Consider the following 14610-nt stretch of genomic DNA (forward strand, 5'->3'; position numbering starts at 1 on the left):
CTTGCGATGAGGTCTTCAGTTGAAGATATGTCGCGAACTTAAGGTTACTGTTATCATACTTGGTTTGCAGTTAGGATATCCAAGGTGCTGCTTTCACAGCACAAATGAAAAATCTGGACCGATAAGAAAATGCTGGAGCCTGGGTAAAAGAATATACAGTATACTGCCTTAGTTCCCCAAGTTAAAATGTTATTGGCACCTTTACATGTAAAGCTAAGACTGCAGAAGAATTTAGTGAAGCTTTCATGTATTTAAAGACAAAATTCCCACATCTTAGTGATCCTAAGATTGAAGAGGGACTCTTCATTGGACTGTAAATTCAAGAACAGTTCAAGGATGAAACACATAATAGGGTAACTGAAGGGAAAGAGAAAGCAACTAGGGAAGCATTCTACATTGCTGTTCACAATTCCTTGGGAAATGAAACAGCTGACACTTACAGTCTAGCTGTTAAAGAACTTCTGAGAACATACCAAGAGCTCGGTTGTAATAGGTCACTCAATATCCACTTTTTGGACTCACATCTTGGCTTCTTTCCAAGCAATTGCGGCACTGCAAGTGATGAGTTCAGAGGGCACTTTCATCAAGACTTTCCAGCAATGGAAAGAAGGTATCAGAGCAAGTGAAACTCATCTGTGCTTGCCAACTACTGATGGAATGTCATGATAAATGCTAAAGAAGTAGACTACAAATTAAAATGGAAAAAACAGAAATGCTCAAGTGAATAATTAAATTGGTAAGAGATCAAAGGGAGAAGTTCCGAAAGTTCCATATATATTTCAACAAAGGGCTATCAAAAATTTCTGGTGTCACATTCTTGTTCTTCAACCTCAATCTGGTTGGATTTCACTATATTTGTAAAGGATAGAGATGGCTTTAATTTTTTTGTACACCAGTGTTATTGTTTGAATTTAAAATGCTCTCATAATGTCTCATTAATATGTATACTCTTATGTTAAAAAGTTCAACACACTAAGAAAAGTATCACAGTTAGCAACTGCCTGTTTGTGTTGAGGCAGTGTAACTGATGGCATGCAAATACCCGGACTTTATTCATCCAGTATTTGAGAATGACAGCACTTCGTAACTTCCAAACAAACTTCACTCATAACTTCAAAACTTCAATGGTTTATTGCTGACCCCCTCCCCCCACACACACATACATACGATTGTTTACTACATTTTTCTGTTCATGCAGTAATACTTCCAGCCATGACATTTTATTTTATTACTTCTTGACTTCCAACTCTATTTGCAACAGAGTTTGCAGACAGTATCCACATGTACTGCAGCATACGTCTGCAAAATTATATCGGTGTATGAAAAATGGGTCAGGTGATATGTCATACATATTTGGATGCATGAAAAACTAACTTCTGCTTAAAATGGCACGCAGTAAAATATCAACACCAGGCATGATGTTCTAATTTATTACTTCTTTACCACAAGCTCTATTTGGAACAAACTTTTCAGCCAGTATCTACATATATCACTGAATGCACCTACAAAATAACATCACTCTATGACACATAGTTCAGGAAATATGGTATCATAAACATTTAAATTCAACAGTAAATTAGTTTTTGATTGAAACAGACTGCAGATCACCCAAACTTCATTCTTCAAGGGTTTCATAATGAGAACACTTACTATCTTCCAAAAAACTTTAAGTATAATTTCAAACCTTTTCCATACTTTCTCACTTGAATGCTTAATATCAAATATCTGACACATTAATTCATTTTTAAAATTAAACACTTTAAATTTTTTTATACAAGGGACTTCGTTTCTTTAATGAATCACAGTTTACTGAACAGAGATTAAATGACATGCGAGTAAAAGACTTTCAGAGTCCCAGGAGAAGATTCTGCAAAGTGCTCTCTTTTCCTTGTGCCTCCCCCTTTTTTCTGATTGCTTTGATGCAATTTGCCACAAGTTACTCTCCTGTGGCAACATTCTCATATCACAGTGGCATTTACAACCAACATCCTGAATTATTTGTTGGATACATTACAAAATCATTTTCTCCTATAATTTTTGGCCTCTGACCAATGGAAATTATTCCCTGATGTCTTAACATGTGCCCTATCAGCACATATTTGTTTCCTCACCAACTGTGTGGAAGACCTCGTTTCTTATCTTATCAGTCCACTTAATTTTCAACAACATTCTATAGTACCACATCTCAAATACTTTAAATTTTCTTTTCCAGTTTCCCATACTCTATGATTCACATCCATACAATGATGTGCTCCAAATGCTGATTCTCAGATATTTATTCCTCAAAATTAAAGCCTATTGCTGTAGCAAGAACAAACACCATTTATGGACCATAGTAGAGTAGAGTGGGGTAAGACTGTGCAAGGCTTGTATCTCGGTTTTAGTAATGCAGCAGCTGGCTACTCTGCAGGGCACGAAATAGCCCCTGTGGCTGACCCTTTATTGCCGTAGTTTGATCGTTGTCCTGGTGTTAACAGCTGCGCAATGCGGTAAGAACTGTTTTACGTTATTTTCATATAACATTGCATGTTCCGGAAATAAGCTATAACTCAGGCAGTAATGGGATTATCAATTTTAACTTTATTCCATTGTGTAATACGATGCATTGTCAGCCTTGTAGTATATTAACACATCTATATTCCTACAAAGCGTTTCCATGTGCAGTAAAAGCTGCAGTGTCATAGTGCGGGGCAAGTTTACGTGTTGTAGATGGGGCAAAACTGCGCAGTGCGTAATCTTACCCCATGCATTATAATGATCAGCTTTTTCATAGACCTAGAAATATCTATGAACGTTGAGGTGGATATTATACATTGACAGTATTCCTCTAAGAATTTTTATATTTTAGCGTCTACGAAAGGAAAACCATGCGCTCCAGAAATGCTGGAAGTTGCAAAAGAGGGCTTGAAAAATGGCAAGTCTAAACGACAAATAGCGAGGGAGCTTGGAATAAGTGAAGCTGCCCTCAGAAATCGCCTTAAAGAGGTACGAGGCCCTTGCAAGTATACTTTTACCTCTATATTTTTTATTTTGGAAACTTTTGCCTACGTAGGGATAAGCTTAAAATTAATACTCCCACCCCCACTTTTTTCAGGATTCTGGGGTAAACAAACTGGGAAGATTCGGAAGAACTTTTAATGATGAACAGGAACTGGAACTCGCCGAACACTGCAGATCTTTGGACAAATGTTATTATGGTATGACTCTGAAAGATTTCAGAAGATTAGTTCATGACTACTCTGAGAGGAATAACATAAAAACAAAATTTGACAAAAACACTAAGATGGCCGGAAAGGACTGGGCTTATGATTTCCTGCAGAGACGAAACCTTAGCCTTCGGATCCCACAGAAAACTAGTTTCGGACGTGTGATGGGGTTCAACAAACAGCAAACGAGCATCTTCTTTGATAATCTTTCATCGCTGATGGAGAGAAATAAATTTGAACCTCATCGCATATATAACATGGATGAGTCAGGAATTACAACTGTTCCTAACAAAGTTCCGAAAGTGATTGCAACATGCGGCAAGAAGCACATAGGCAAAATAGCATCTGCAGAAAGAGGTCAACTGATAACAGTTGTATGTTGCATGGGAACTGGGGGGGAGTTACATCCCTCCAGGAATAATATTTCCTTGGAAAAGGATGAAGAGAGTTTGAAGAATGGTGCCATTCCTGGGTCACTAATAATGTGTTCGGTCACTGGATACATCAACTCAGATTTGTATCTCACATGGCTACAACATTTTGAAAAACATACACAGCCAACAGAAGATAATCCAGTCTTCTTAATTTTGGACAATCACTCTGTCACCTTTGAGTCTGAACGCCGTTCTTTACTGCAGGGACCATAACATTCACGTGCTTACCATTCCTCCACACAGCAGCCACAAAATGCAGCCACTGGATCGCTGCTTTTTCAAGCCACTGAAGGACTTTTATTCACAGGAATGAGACCAGTGGCTCATTAACCACCCTGGATATGTAATTACGCAAGAATGTATTGCTGAATTGTTTGGAAATGCTTATCAAAGGACGGCCACAATGACGAAGGCAACAAAGGCATTCAACTGTTACAGACCAAAGTGACAAATTTAATGATGCATCCACAGTTGAAACTGGATCTCTCCAGAGCCAAATATCAGAGACATCTACAAATGAACCACAACCAGGACCAAGTACCTATGTTTCCCCAAAAGAAATAATTCCTTTCCCAAGAAGAAAAGATTGCCAAAAAAGACAGAAGAAAGGAAAGAAGTCAGAAATAGTATCTGGAACCCCATTCAAGAAGCAACTGGAATCCCAATCAACAGAACAAGAAATAAAGAAACCAAAGAGGAAACTGTTTGACTCTGATCAAGCAAACAAAAAAAAAGCAAAGCAAAATTTAAATACGTCTAGGGAAAATTCACAAACTTTTCACTGTCCAGGCTGTACTGAAAAATACAATAATCCACCAACAGAAGGCTGGATCAATGTCTCAAGTGGAAAGAGTGGTGGCATGAATCATGCTCTTGTGCTGAAGGTTCTGGACACTTCATTTGTGATCTCTGTTAAAAAGATTGTTTTCCGACAGGAATATTTTTGCTTGTTTTTGATGACAGGCCCAGATTTGTTCATTAGGTCAAATACTGTATCAACAGTAACTGTTATATGCTGAGAAACAAGGTATATTACATTTATGTACACTATAAATTAAATAAAAGACAAAGAACTAAATGACACATATGTTTTTCTCATTTGATAATAATGCGCAAATTTACCCCACTAGAAACGCACTCTTACCCCACAGTTGTGTAAGACTGCGCATTTGCATTACTTTTTTTACTAAGTGTGAATTACAGTTTAAATTGTTTCTATGACTTTCGGACTCTGTCATATAATAGGCAAAATTCAGATGAAATGCCAGTTAAAATATAATTGTAATTTGTGACGTTTCCTTCAGTATATCACTATTTAAACCTTAAGTGCACAGTCTTGCCCCACTTTACTCTACTTTACAAAGCAACATAAGATACAATGTAGGACAAGTTGTGCTTAGCACTGAACACATTGACTGGACAACAGTAATACACTTTACAGAATAGGCCAACCACTCATTTGTGATCACTTAAATAATCCTGTTTCTTTGGTGGCTCACCAGAGCACACCAGGGGGCCTACCCACGTGGCCTCTATAAGCAGGACTGTGAACTGTATGGATGCCTGATCTCTGAAATTGTGCATGTCATGAGTGAAGGTACTTCATCTATGTTTAATACTAGTAGACTTCCTTTAGTGAGGAATGCCCTCTTTCTGCCAGTGCTAGTCTGCTTCTTATATCCTCCTTGTTTCATCTGTAATTTATTATGTAAAGGGCACCTAGACAGTTTGGGTTATATGGAACAATTCATCAATTATTTATGCAGAATTTAAAATTTTCTTTCATATGTGTAACTGCAACCAAGCATGAGTTCTTGCAGTGCCTATGTGACTAACCGGCCTGTCCCTTCAGTATGAATGTGGTTCTTTCTGGTAAAAGCAACTGACCGGGTATGCTTTCAGTTTTCTGCTGAATGCACTAAGACTGCCCATGCTGTGGACTAGCCAATAGGGAGCCATGAGAAAGGGATCGTGTGGTTGCTACTGGTCATGGAGTGCCAGTGTTGGTACAGAGCAGACACTCTTGGTTTCTAGCTTTCAGGCATAGCAGGTAGCCTTGTGCTGCCTGCCTTCATCTCTCTCTGACTAGCCCCCATTACTTCATGAGCCATCTTTCTCTCTTCTTCTTTATTTCCATATTTCACTAACATTCACACTGGCAGATGCCCCTATAGTTCAGCCTGGATGAGCCCTTCTTTATTCCATAATTTCAGAATATGCCATGAGTTTCCTTTCTTAACTCTTTCATTTCAAACTGCCTCCCATCCAGTGCCCCCACTCTCCCATCCTCGACACAGACCATCTCTACACCAGGTGCGGTCCATACCTTTATTTTCCTTCCAAGGTAGAAAAGTTCCTTCACTTTGTATACTATGTTGCCCCCAGTTTAATGTAAAGTGTTATCATTTTCTGCTACTCTTCATAACTTTTGTCTCTCTTTCATTTCCTTTCAGTCAATATTCTGTGCTCATTAAGCTGTTTATACCATTAATAAGTCCTGTAATTCTCCCTCATCCAGTGTCTTGGGACCCAGCTGGATAAAAAGTCAAATTATGTCAACACGTAAATAAGCTACTCGGGAAACCAACTGGTTTGTTTTAGTCTTAAAAGTACCTCGCTGTGTTGATTTAAATACAACTCAGTTTGTCTATTCTGCATATTTTCACTCCCTGTTGTCTTATGAAATAAACTTCTGGTGAAATGCACCTAAAGTATGTAAAATATTTATTTGGCAGAAATATGAATGTTATGTAAAACAGATGACTACAGAGGCATGTTTAATGATCTTGAAATTCTTCTGCTCGCTTCCCAGTACACTTACTCAGTAATAGTTTTTTTGTTGATAATCAATATTCAGTTTCCGCTGAATTGTGATTTTCACTATCACAATACTAGACTTTACCTCCTTTTCTAGGGTTCAGACTGGACTTATGTATTTTGATACTAAGCTATTCGACAAGCTCCCATGTCACATAAAGCAGGAAATGCTTTGCTAGAAAATGTTAAGTTACAAATACTAGAAAAACATCTTTAAAAAATAAATAAGTAAAATAACATCTTTTCCTCTACTTTACTTGCTTACATGAGCCTACATTAATGAGTATAGTAACAGTTTATTGTTAATACAACTTACAGGTTTAATTTCTACGAGCATGCTTCTGTTGCCTTAGTGTACACCTTGACCCATTCCACACTCTTTCAATAAAATACAACGAATGAATGAATGAACTTGACTGGCTTGGCATTTATTATTCTTTGGAACTTGACTTCCTCTTTCTTATACCTAGGAAAGTTCTAGCAGAATGACGCACTCCAATGCAACCTCTTTATATTCACTTCATCCAAGGCTTGTTGTATCAGTTAAATACACTCCTGGAAATTGAAATAAGAACACCGTGAATTCATTGTCCCAGGAAGGGGAAACTTTATTGACACATTCCTGGGGTCAGATACATCACATGATCACACTGACAGAACCACAGGCACATAGACACAGGCAACAGAGCATGCACAATGTCGGCACTAGTACAGTGTATATCCACCTTTCACAGCAATGCAGGCTGCTATTCTCCCATGGAGACGATCGTAGAGATGCTGGATGTAGTCCTGTGGAACGGCTTGCCATGCCATTTCCACCTGGCGCCTCAGTTGGACCAGCGTTCGTGCTGGACGTGCAGACCGCGTGAGACGACGCTTCATCCAGTCCCAAACATGCTCAATGGGGGACAGATCCGGAGATCTTGCTGGCCAGGGTAGTTGACTTACACCTTCTAGAGCACGTTGGGTGGCACGGGATACATGCGGACGTGCATTGTCCTGTTGGAACAGCAAGTTCCCTTGCCGGTCTAGGAATGGTAGAACGATGGGTTCGATGACGGTTTGGATGTACCGTGCACTATTCAGTGTCCCCTCGACGATCACCAGTGGTGTACGGCCAGTGTAGGAGATCGCTCCCCACACCATGATGCCGGGTGTTGGCCCTGTGTGCCTCGGTCGTATGCAGTCCTGATTGTGGCGCTCACCTGCACGGCGCCAAACACGCATACAACCATCATTGGCACCAAGGCAGAAGCGACTCTCATCGCTGAAGACGACACGTCTCCATTCGTCCCTCCATTCACGCCTGTCGCGACACCACTGGAGGCGGGCTGCACGATGTTGGGGCGTGAGCGGAAGACGGCCTAACGGTGTGCGGGACCGTAGCCCAGCTTCATGGAGACGGTTGCGAATGGTCCTCGCCGATACCCCAGGAGCAACAGTGTTCCTAATTTGCTGGGAAGTGGCGGTGCGGTCCCCTATGGCACTGTGTAGGATCCTATGGTCTTGGCGTGCATCCGTGCATCGCTGCGGTCCGGTCCCAGGTCGACGGGCACGTGCACCTTCCGCCGACCACTGGCGACAACATCGATGTACTGTGGAGACCTCACGCCCCACGTGTTGAGCAATTCGGCGGTACGTCCACCCGGCCTCCCGCATGCCCACTATACGCCCTCGCTCAAAGTCCGTCAACTGCACATACGGTTCACGTCCACGCTGTCGCGGCATGCTACCAGTGTTAAAGACTGCGATGGAGCTCCGTATGCCACAGCAAACTGGCTGACACTGACGGCAGCGGTGCACAAATGCTGCACAGCTAGCGCCATTCGACGGCCAACACCGCGGTTCCTGGTGTGTCCGCTGTGCCGTGCGTGTGATCATTGCTTGTACAGCCCTCTCGCAGTGTCCGGAGCAAGTATGGTGGGTCTGACACACCGGTATCAATGTGTTCTTTTTTCCATTTCCAGGAGTGTAGTAATACTGTCTTCACATCAGGGAATGGTGAAAGGTGGCATAACTCTGCTGGAAGTGCAGATGGATGACACAGACATTTCAACATGTGTAACATCACACACGTCTGGTGAGGATGCCTACAGCTTGAACAACTGCTATGGACCGGTCACATGAGCTTCCATGGTGAGCCTCTGCCTCAGTTGCTGCTATTCAACTCACCTCTGCAAGTGGACCCTACAGCACTGGCAGTTTACTGTGTGTTTCATGCAATAGATCCTGAAGTTCTGGTTTCCACCATATCTTGCCTATATGGAACTTTGATTATGAAATACATGTTATCTGGCTAAGTTGCATTTGGACTTTACTCTTCTGCTCTGTCGTAGAATTATGAAATATGTTTTATGCTCAAGAATTATGGAAGTTTTCAAAAATGAAAATTTCTTCCATAAAAATCAACATAGAATCAACAAACAGAGATCTTGTGAAACTCAGCACACTCTGTTCCTCCAAGAGATTCAAAGTGCAGTAGACAACGGCACTCAGGTTGATGCCATGTTCCTTGACTTCATGAAGGCATTTGACACCATCCGACATCCCCATTTCAGACCAGATTTGCAACTGGATTCAAGACTTCCTTGCAGACAGAACTCAACAAGTCACTTTTAACACACCAAAATTGACAAATGTAAATGTAATATGCACAGTACCTCAAAGAAATGTGATAGGGCCATTAGTGTTTACGATGTGCATAAATGATCTAGCAGAAAGTGGCAGAAGCTCTTTAAGACTGTTCACAGATGATGCAACTGCCTATAAGAAAGTAGCAATACCAGAAGACAGTATCGATTTGCAGAGTGGCCTGTAGAGGATTGATGAATGATGCAGGCTCTGGCAGTTGGCCATAAACATAAATAAATGCAACATACTGTGAATACATAGGAAAAGAAATTCACTACTGATGACAAATTGCTGGAAACTGTATCTACCATTAAATATCTAGAAGTAACTAACCACAGTGACCTTAAGTGGAATGACCGCATAAAGCAAACAGTAGGAAAAACAAATGCCAGACTGAGATTCATAAGAAGAATCTTAAGTAAATATAATCATCCATGAAGGAAATGGCATACAAGGTGCTTGTTTGACAGACTCTTGAGCACTGTTTATGTATCTGTGATCCTTACCAAGTATGACTGATGAAAAAGAGAAAGAGAAGATCCAACGAAGAGCCATGCATTTTGTCACAGGATCATTTAGATGGAATGACAACTTTACAGAGGAGTTCAACACACTCCAGTAGCAGACGTTACAAGAGAGATGTTGAGCATCAAGGACAGTTTTACTATTAAAATTTTGAGAGCTCCTTCTGGGAAGAGTTGCACAACATATTACTTCCTTACAACACGTGCAATGCCCATGTTGAGAAAATTCGATAAATTAGGCTAATACAGAAGCTTACTGACAACCATTCCTTCCAAGTGCTATTTGTGAGTAGAACAGGAAAGGGGGTATCAGTCAGTAGTACCAGAAGTATTCTCCGCCACACATCTTTAGGTGGCTTGAAGACTGTGATGTAAATGTAGATGTAGATGTATAATGATCTCTGGATAATTTCCATTGTAGTTTAGATGAATACATCAGCAACAACTCTTTCTGCTTTGTTTACAGACTAATTGACTAATTATGTTGTTGTTACAGAAATCACTTAATGTGAAATTACTTAATGTTCAATAAACATTGTGGGCCAAAGCAAAGGTTATAACACATTCCATACTAAAACAGGTCTCCTGTCCAATCTAGTGATCTGCAGACACAAGCAATCTCTTTCCCAATATGCTGAAGGTCTTATAAGATCTTCACAAACTGACATTATCCTCCAAATGTAGTCACAAACAGATATCTTGTGCCATATCCACACACACCTGTGATTATCCTACAAACCAAGCAAACCACCTGCAAGGAATCATTCTTTCATTACTCAATATCATTGCAGATGAACAACAAAGCTTGGACTACCTATCATCATGCCCAGAAATGAGGAACCTCCTACATACAATTCCTTTTTTCTTATTTGAATGTGAATGAATCATAAAACTGTATTTAAAGGTCTTGCTATATTTGCTGTTGATTTCAGAGCTACAATCTTCAGGCTCCTTTATGATAACCTAGGATTCATCCATATAACTGCCGTAATACACCTCAACAGACTGCACAATCAAATTGATGTTCACAACGATGGATTCCTTCCTTCCTGTCTATACTGAATACATTTTTTAATGTTTTCTTTTCTTTACATAATGTATCAGTGTTAGTAATGTGCTTTCAGCCCTTGACCACAGTTTCTGAGCCACATAAGAGTTCTCTTTACCTGTGTCAATATACTTTAATCCCAAAAGTTATTCACATTTCTTCTTCTGTTATTATAGGTTATCTGTCTTGAGCTGACTGCAATGTATTGCAGTCAGCTCAAGACAGACAACCCATAACAGCAGATGTCAACAGCTGCTGCAGAAGTTGGCCACACAAACAAACATAACATTTCTCCTTGTTTCTTTTCACTTGTAATTAAAGTGAAGTATTTTTTTTTATTTACTACACAAATCTTCTCCCTTGATCTTCCTATAAATGCTCTCTAACTACAATGAACTCACTGGTTATGAATGACATACATTGTTTTTTTTATTTTTTCTCTGGACATATCAATGTAGGTTCATATGGTTACACCTCTACAAAAATGAAGGTAACACTTGTTTGTCAGCATGTAAATGAACACCTTTTGAGGTAGAAGTGTCCATTTACCTCTTTCTGAAAGAGTGGAAGCTGGAATAAGGCAGACAGACAAACAAATGAGGTGCCATATGGACTGTTTAAATGATCCAAAAGCACTAAATTTAATATCTGTTTCTTCATCTCTAAGTCATGCTTCAGTTATTCCTGTCATAACAGGCAGAAAGTCAGGAATTATTCTGGATTTCAAGTAGTACTAATGATCATTTGTTATTTTCACATTCATTAAAAATATATTATTTTCTATGTAACTAAGAAGCAATGACACATCATTACATGCAAGTTCTCTCACAAGCCAATAATCAATTTTTTTAAATGCCTGTTCTGAATACGGAAATTTTTTTTCCAAGCACTGTTATTCTTGCACAAGGTTATGAATTAAAGCTTCAGTTCCTGTACTGCCACTAGTAAGTATGCCTGCCTGTCAAAGCAACACATAGAAGTATAAGCTCATTCCACACTTTTGCTCACAAAAGAAACATAAGCTCAAAATGCCCATTTATGCACAAATTGCAATAATTCATCCAGCAGGGAACAGAAACAATGACAGAAGCTGCTGCATAAGGTATAATAATAAATACCAGCACTACAATTTCACTAATTTCGTTTTTTATTCAACAAAAAAGGGAGCAGAAATGGTGTCTAAAGTTCTATAAATGAACTAGTGCATTATGTTTACAAAAAGCATCAAATGATGAAGATCACAGCAGTAGGTTTTCGTCAAGCCCTTACAATGGGATAAGCTCCACATTTTCATATCCAAGGGTTGGTCGCCAGGGCTGTGAACGAGTTGTCTGGTAAAATTGTCCAACTCGTGTTGGACAAAGCACTCCTTTAACATCTTCCATGATGAATAGAAGCAGTTGTTTTCCTTACACCTTCAATTTATTGGACAACAGTAAAGATTAAGCACCAAGCCATATCAGTTATGCAAAGTCATCACAGAAAGTAAGAGAAAATATAACCAATCTCTCAAATGATATCCATTGAGATAGACTGTGGTCAAATAAATACAACACTCCTCTACTACTTATAATTAACACATTTTAAGAAATGTTTGTTGTGGATGAAATTATTCTATATCACATGAAAAGATAACGGAAGTGAGCATAGAGAATTCGTAAGTCCTAGAAGTATGTAAAAAATGTATTATGCAGATTAAAAATAACACACATATAAATTATGAATTCAGTTCTGGAAACTTGAATTCGCTGATATTTCTATTGCAGATTGACACAGCTACGTCTAACACAAATCTTTCACACTTACCATTTGCCGCAATGTTTGCATTGCCATTCATTGTATTAATCAACATCTCCTTCTGTCACACTTACTTGTGACAGTGCCTTGCTAGCCTTCTCATACTGTCTCTCCCTAGAAATCGAATGGAAATCATTAAATGGAAGTTTTGTGTATCTTCTGCAAGGCAATGGTATTAGTATGAAAAATTTTAATTATTTATCAATTCATAATCCCAATACTAGAAGTTACAATGATTTCTATGTGGACTGCGCGTCACTTGCCAGGGTTCAGAATGGAGTTTTACAGTCTGGGGGCAAAGTCTATTGAAATTGCCAGTACACACCAAGCAGGAAATGGAAAATTGTCAGATGTTCAAACCAGATAAGACCCAAGTCAAGAGGTGTAAGCATAAATCTACTCAAGTTCCACCTTTACTTCACACGGAGCTCAAACTAAGGCCCACAACTTCTTAGCCCTGATCATGCTGTACAGAATTTCTGCTGAATACTCCCCAATACCCTCAGATAATTCCCCTATTGATGGACAAGTAACAGTGTACATAATTTGATGTCAAGAGGTGAAAATCCGAAGTCCGCAGCACAGTAATAATGAATTCCATTTACCTGCACAAGTTCCACGAGCTGCTACATTTACAAATGTTGTTCAACCATTCTAAAATCCCCAACACATTTGAACAGCATCAAAGGGAGTGAAAATTCTTGGCAGGACATCCTCTTTAATCACAACAGGTATAATCATTGATTATATCTGCCCACACGTTGACCGACACTCTGTGCTGATGGCTCTTCACAACTGTAGCATAGGAATTCTCATTGCCCTGAACACGACTATTGCAACTATTTAGTGTTCCATCTCTGATGAAACAGGCTTCATCTGCTGAAAGTATTAGGGGCGTTCATTCAATAAGTAATGCAACATTTTTTTCTCAGCCAATTTTGGTTGAAAAATGCAGAACGTTTTGTTGGATGTCATGTAATATTCCTGCTTCAGCCCCTATAGGTCCATGAAGTTCTGATAGATGGTAGCACTATACGTAAGCCTTCAAAATGACATCTGTAACTGAGGTGTGTTCCAAGCCGAGAGCTATCATCAAGTTTCTTTTGGAGGAAAACCAGAGCATCACAGATGTTTGAAGACACATGTCAAATGTTTATGAAGAAAAGCACGATAAGTCAGAAACCGCTCCTCCGGTCTCCCACATGCCGGCTGGCTGCACACAACTGTGACTTGTGCAATGTTGGAACATGTGGACACTCTCATTTAAGATGATCAACCAATCACAATCAAACAACTCACTGCACAACTGGACATCTCTGTTAGTAGTGCTGAAACACTCATCCCCCAGTTGGGGTACTCGAAGGAGTGTGCTACTTGAGTTCTTCGTCGCCTAACAGAAAACCATAAAAAGCAACAAAGGTCAATCTGCTTGAGCATTACGAGACTGACGGTGACAATTTTATTGATGCAGCATGAAAATGGCTCAGGAGAGCAGTGCCATGCGGGCTGCAGGCCCTCCCGTAAGGTGGCATACCGTCGTTGCACTGAATGTAGATTATGTTGAAAAATAGGTGTTTTAGCCAAACGAGTGGGGGATAATATGGTGTACTGGAATCCCCTAATAAAAGCAGGTTGCTTTTAGAAAAAATTGTTCCATTACTAATTGAATATACCTCATCATAGGCCTTCACAGGAAAGTGAAGATCAACTGTACGGTGCTGTAAGAACCATTGACTGAATATGACATGAGATCCAAAGTTCGTAGGGGTCAAAGCATGTACTTTCTGTGGATGGTAGGGGTGTAGTTACATTTTCCACAGAACTGGCCACAAAACACTCTGCAAAATATTCATTTCACATGCAACTGATGTACTAATTGCAGGCACCTCATCCACTTGGGCAAGCATTGCATCTTCTGAGTTGGAACCTGTGAGTTGTCCATCCTCCTTGGTTGTTGTGCTGTGGTACCAATTGCCCTGTTTCACTTAATTGTTGGAACGGCCTTGGAGACATGGTGTGAGCTGGATGTCTTTCACAAGGATGTTTGCTATAACCTTCTATACAATCTTACCACTTCTCTGCTGCTTCCATTTGCTTGCCCATACGGAGAAATCATGTCTGCAAGTTCCATTAATGGGTACAGCTCCTTTTGG

The 14610-nt window shown here is 39.9% G+C and overlaps 1 protein-coding gene across 1 annotated transcript in view; it reads right to left on the reverse strand.

Moving 5' to 3' along the window:
- Nucleotides 1–12045, reverse strand: part of LOC126176511 (tektin-3-like) — a 124500-nt gene extending 112455 nt beyond the window's left edge. Inside the window, exon 1 of the mRNA XM_049923667.1 lies at nucleotides 11930–12045. Within this exon, the coding sequence (XP_049779624.1) occupies nucleotides 11930–12045 (116 nt within the window). The remainder of the gene's footprint in view (nucleotides 1–11929) is intronic.
- Nucleotides 12046–14610: the final 2565 nt, after the last annotated feature.

Source organism: Schistocerca cancellata, chromosome 3 (genome assembly GCF_023864275.1).
Source record: "Schistocerca cancellata isolate TAMUIC-IGC-003103 chromosome 3, iqSchCanc2.1, whole genome shotgun sequence".
Classification (NCBI taxonomy): Eukaryota; Metazoa; Arthropoda; class Insecta; order Orthoptera; family Acrididae; genus Schistocerca; species Schistocerca cancellata.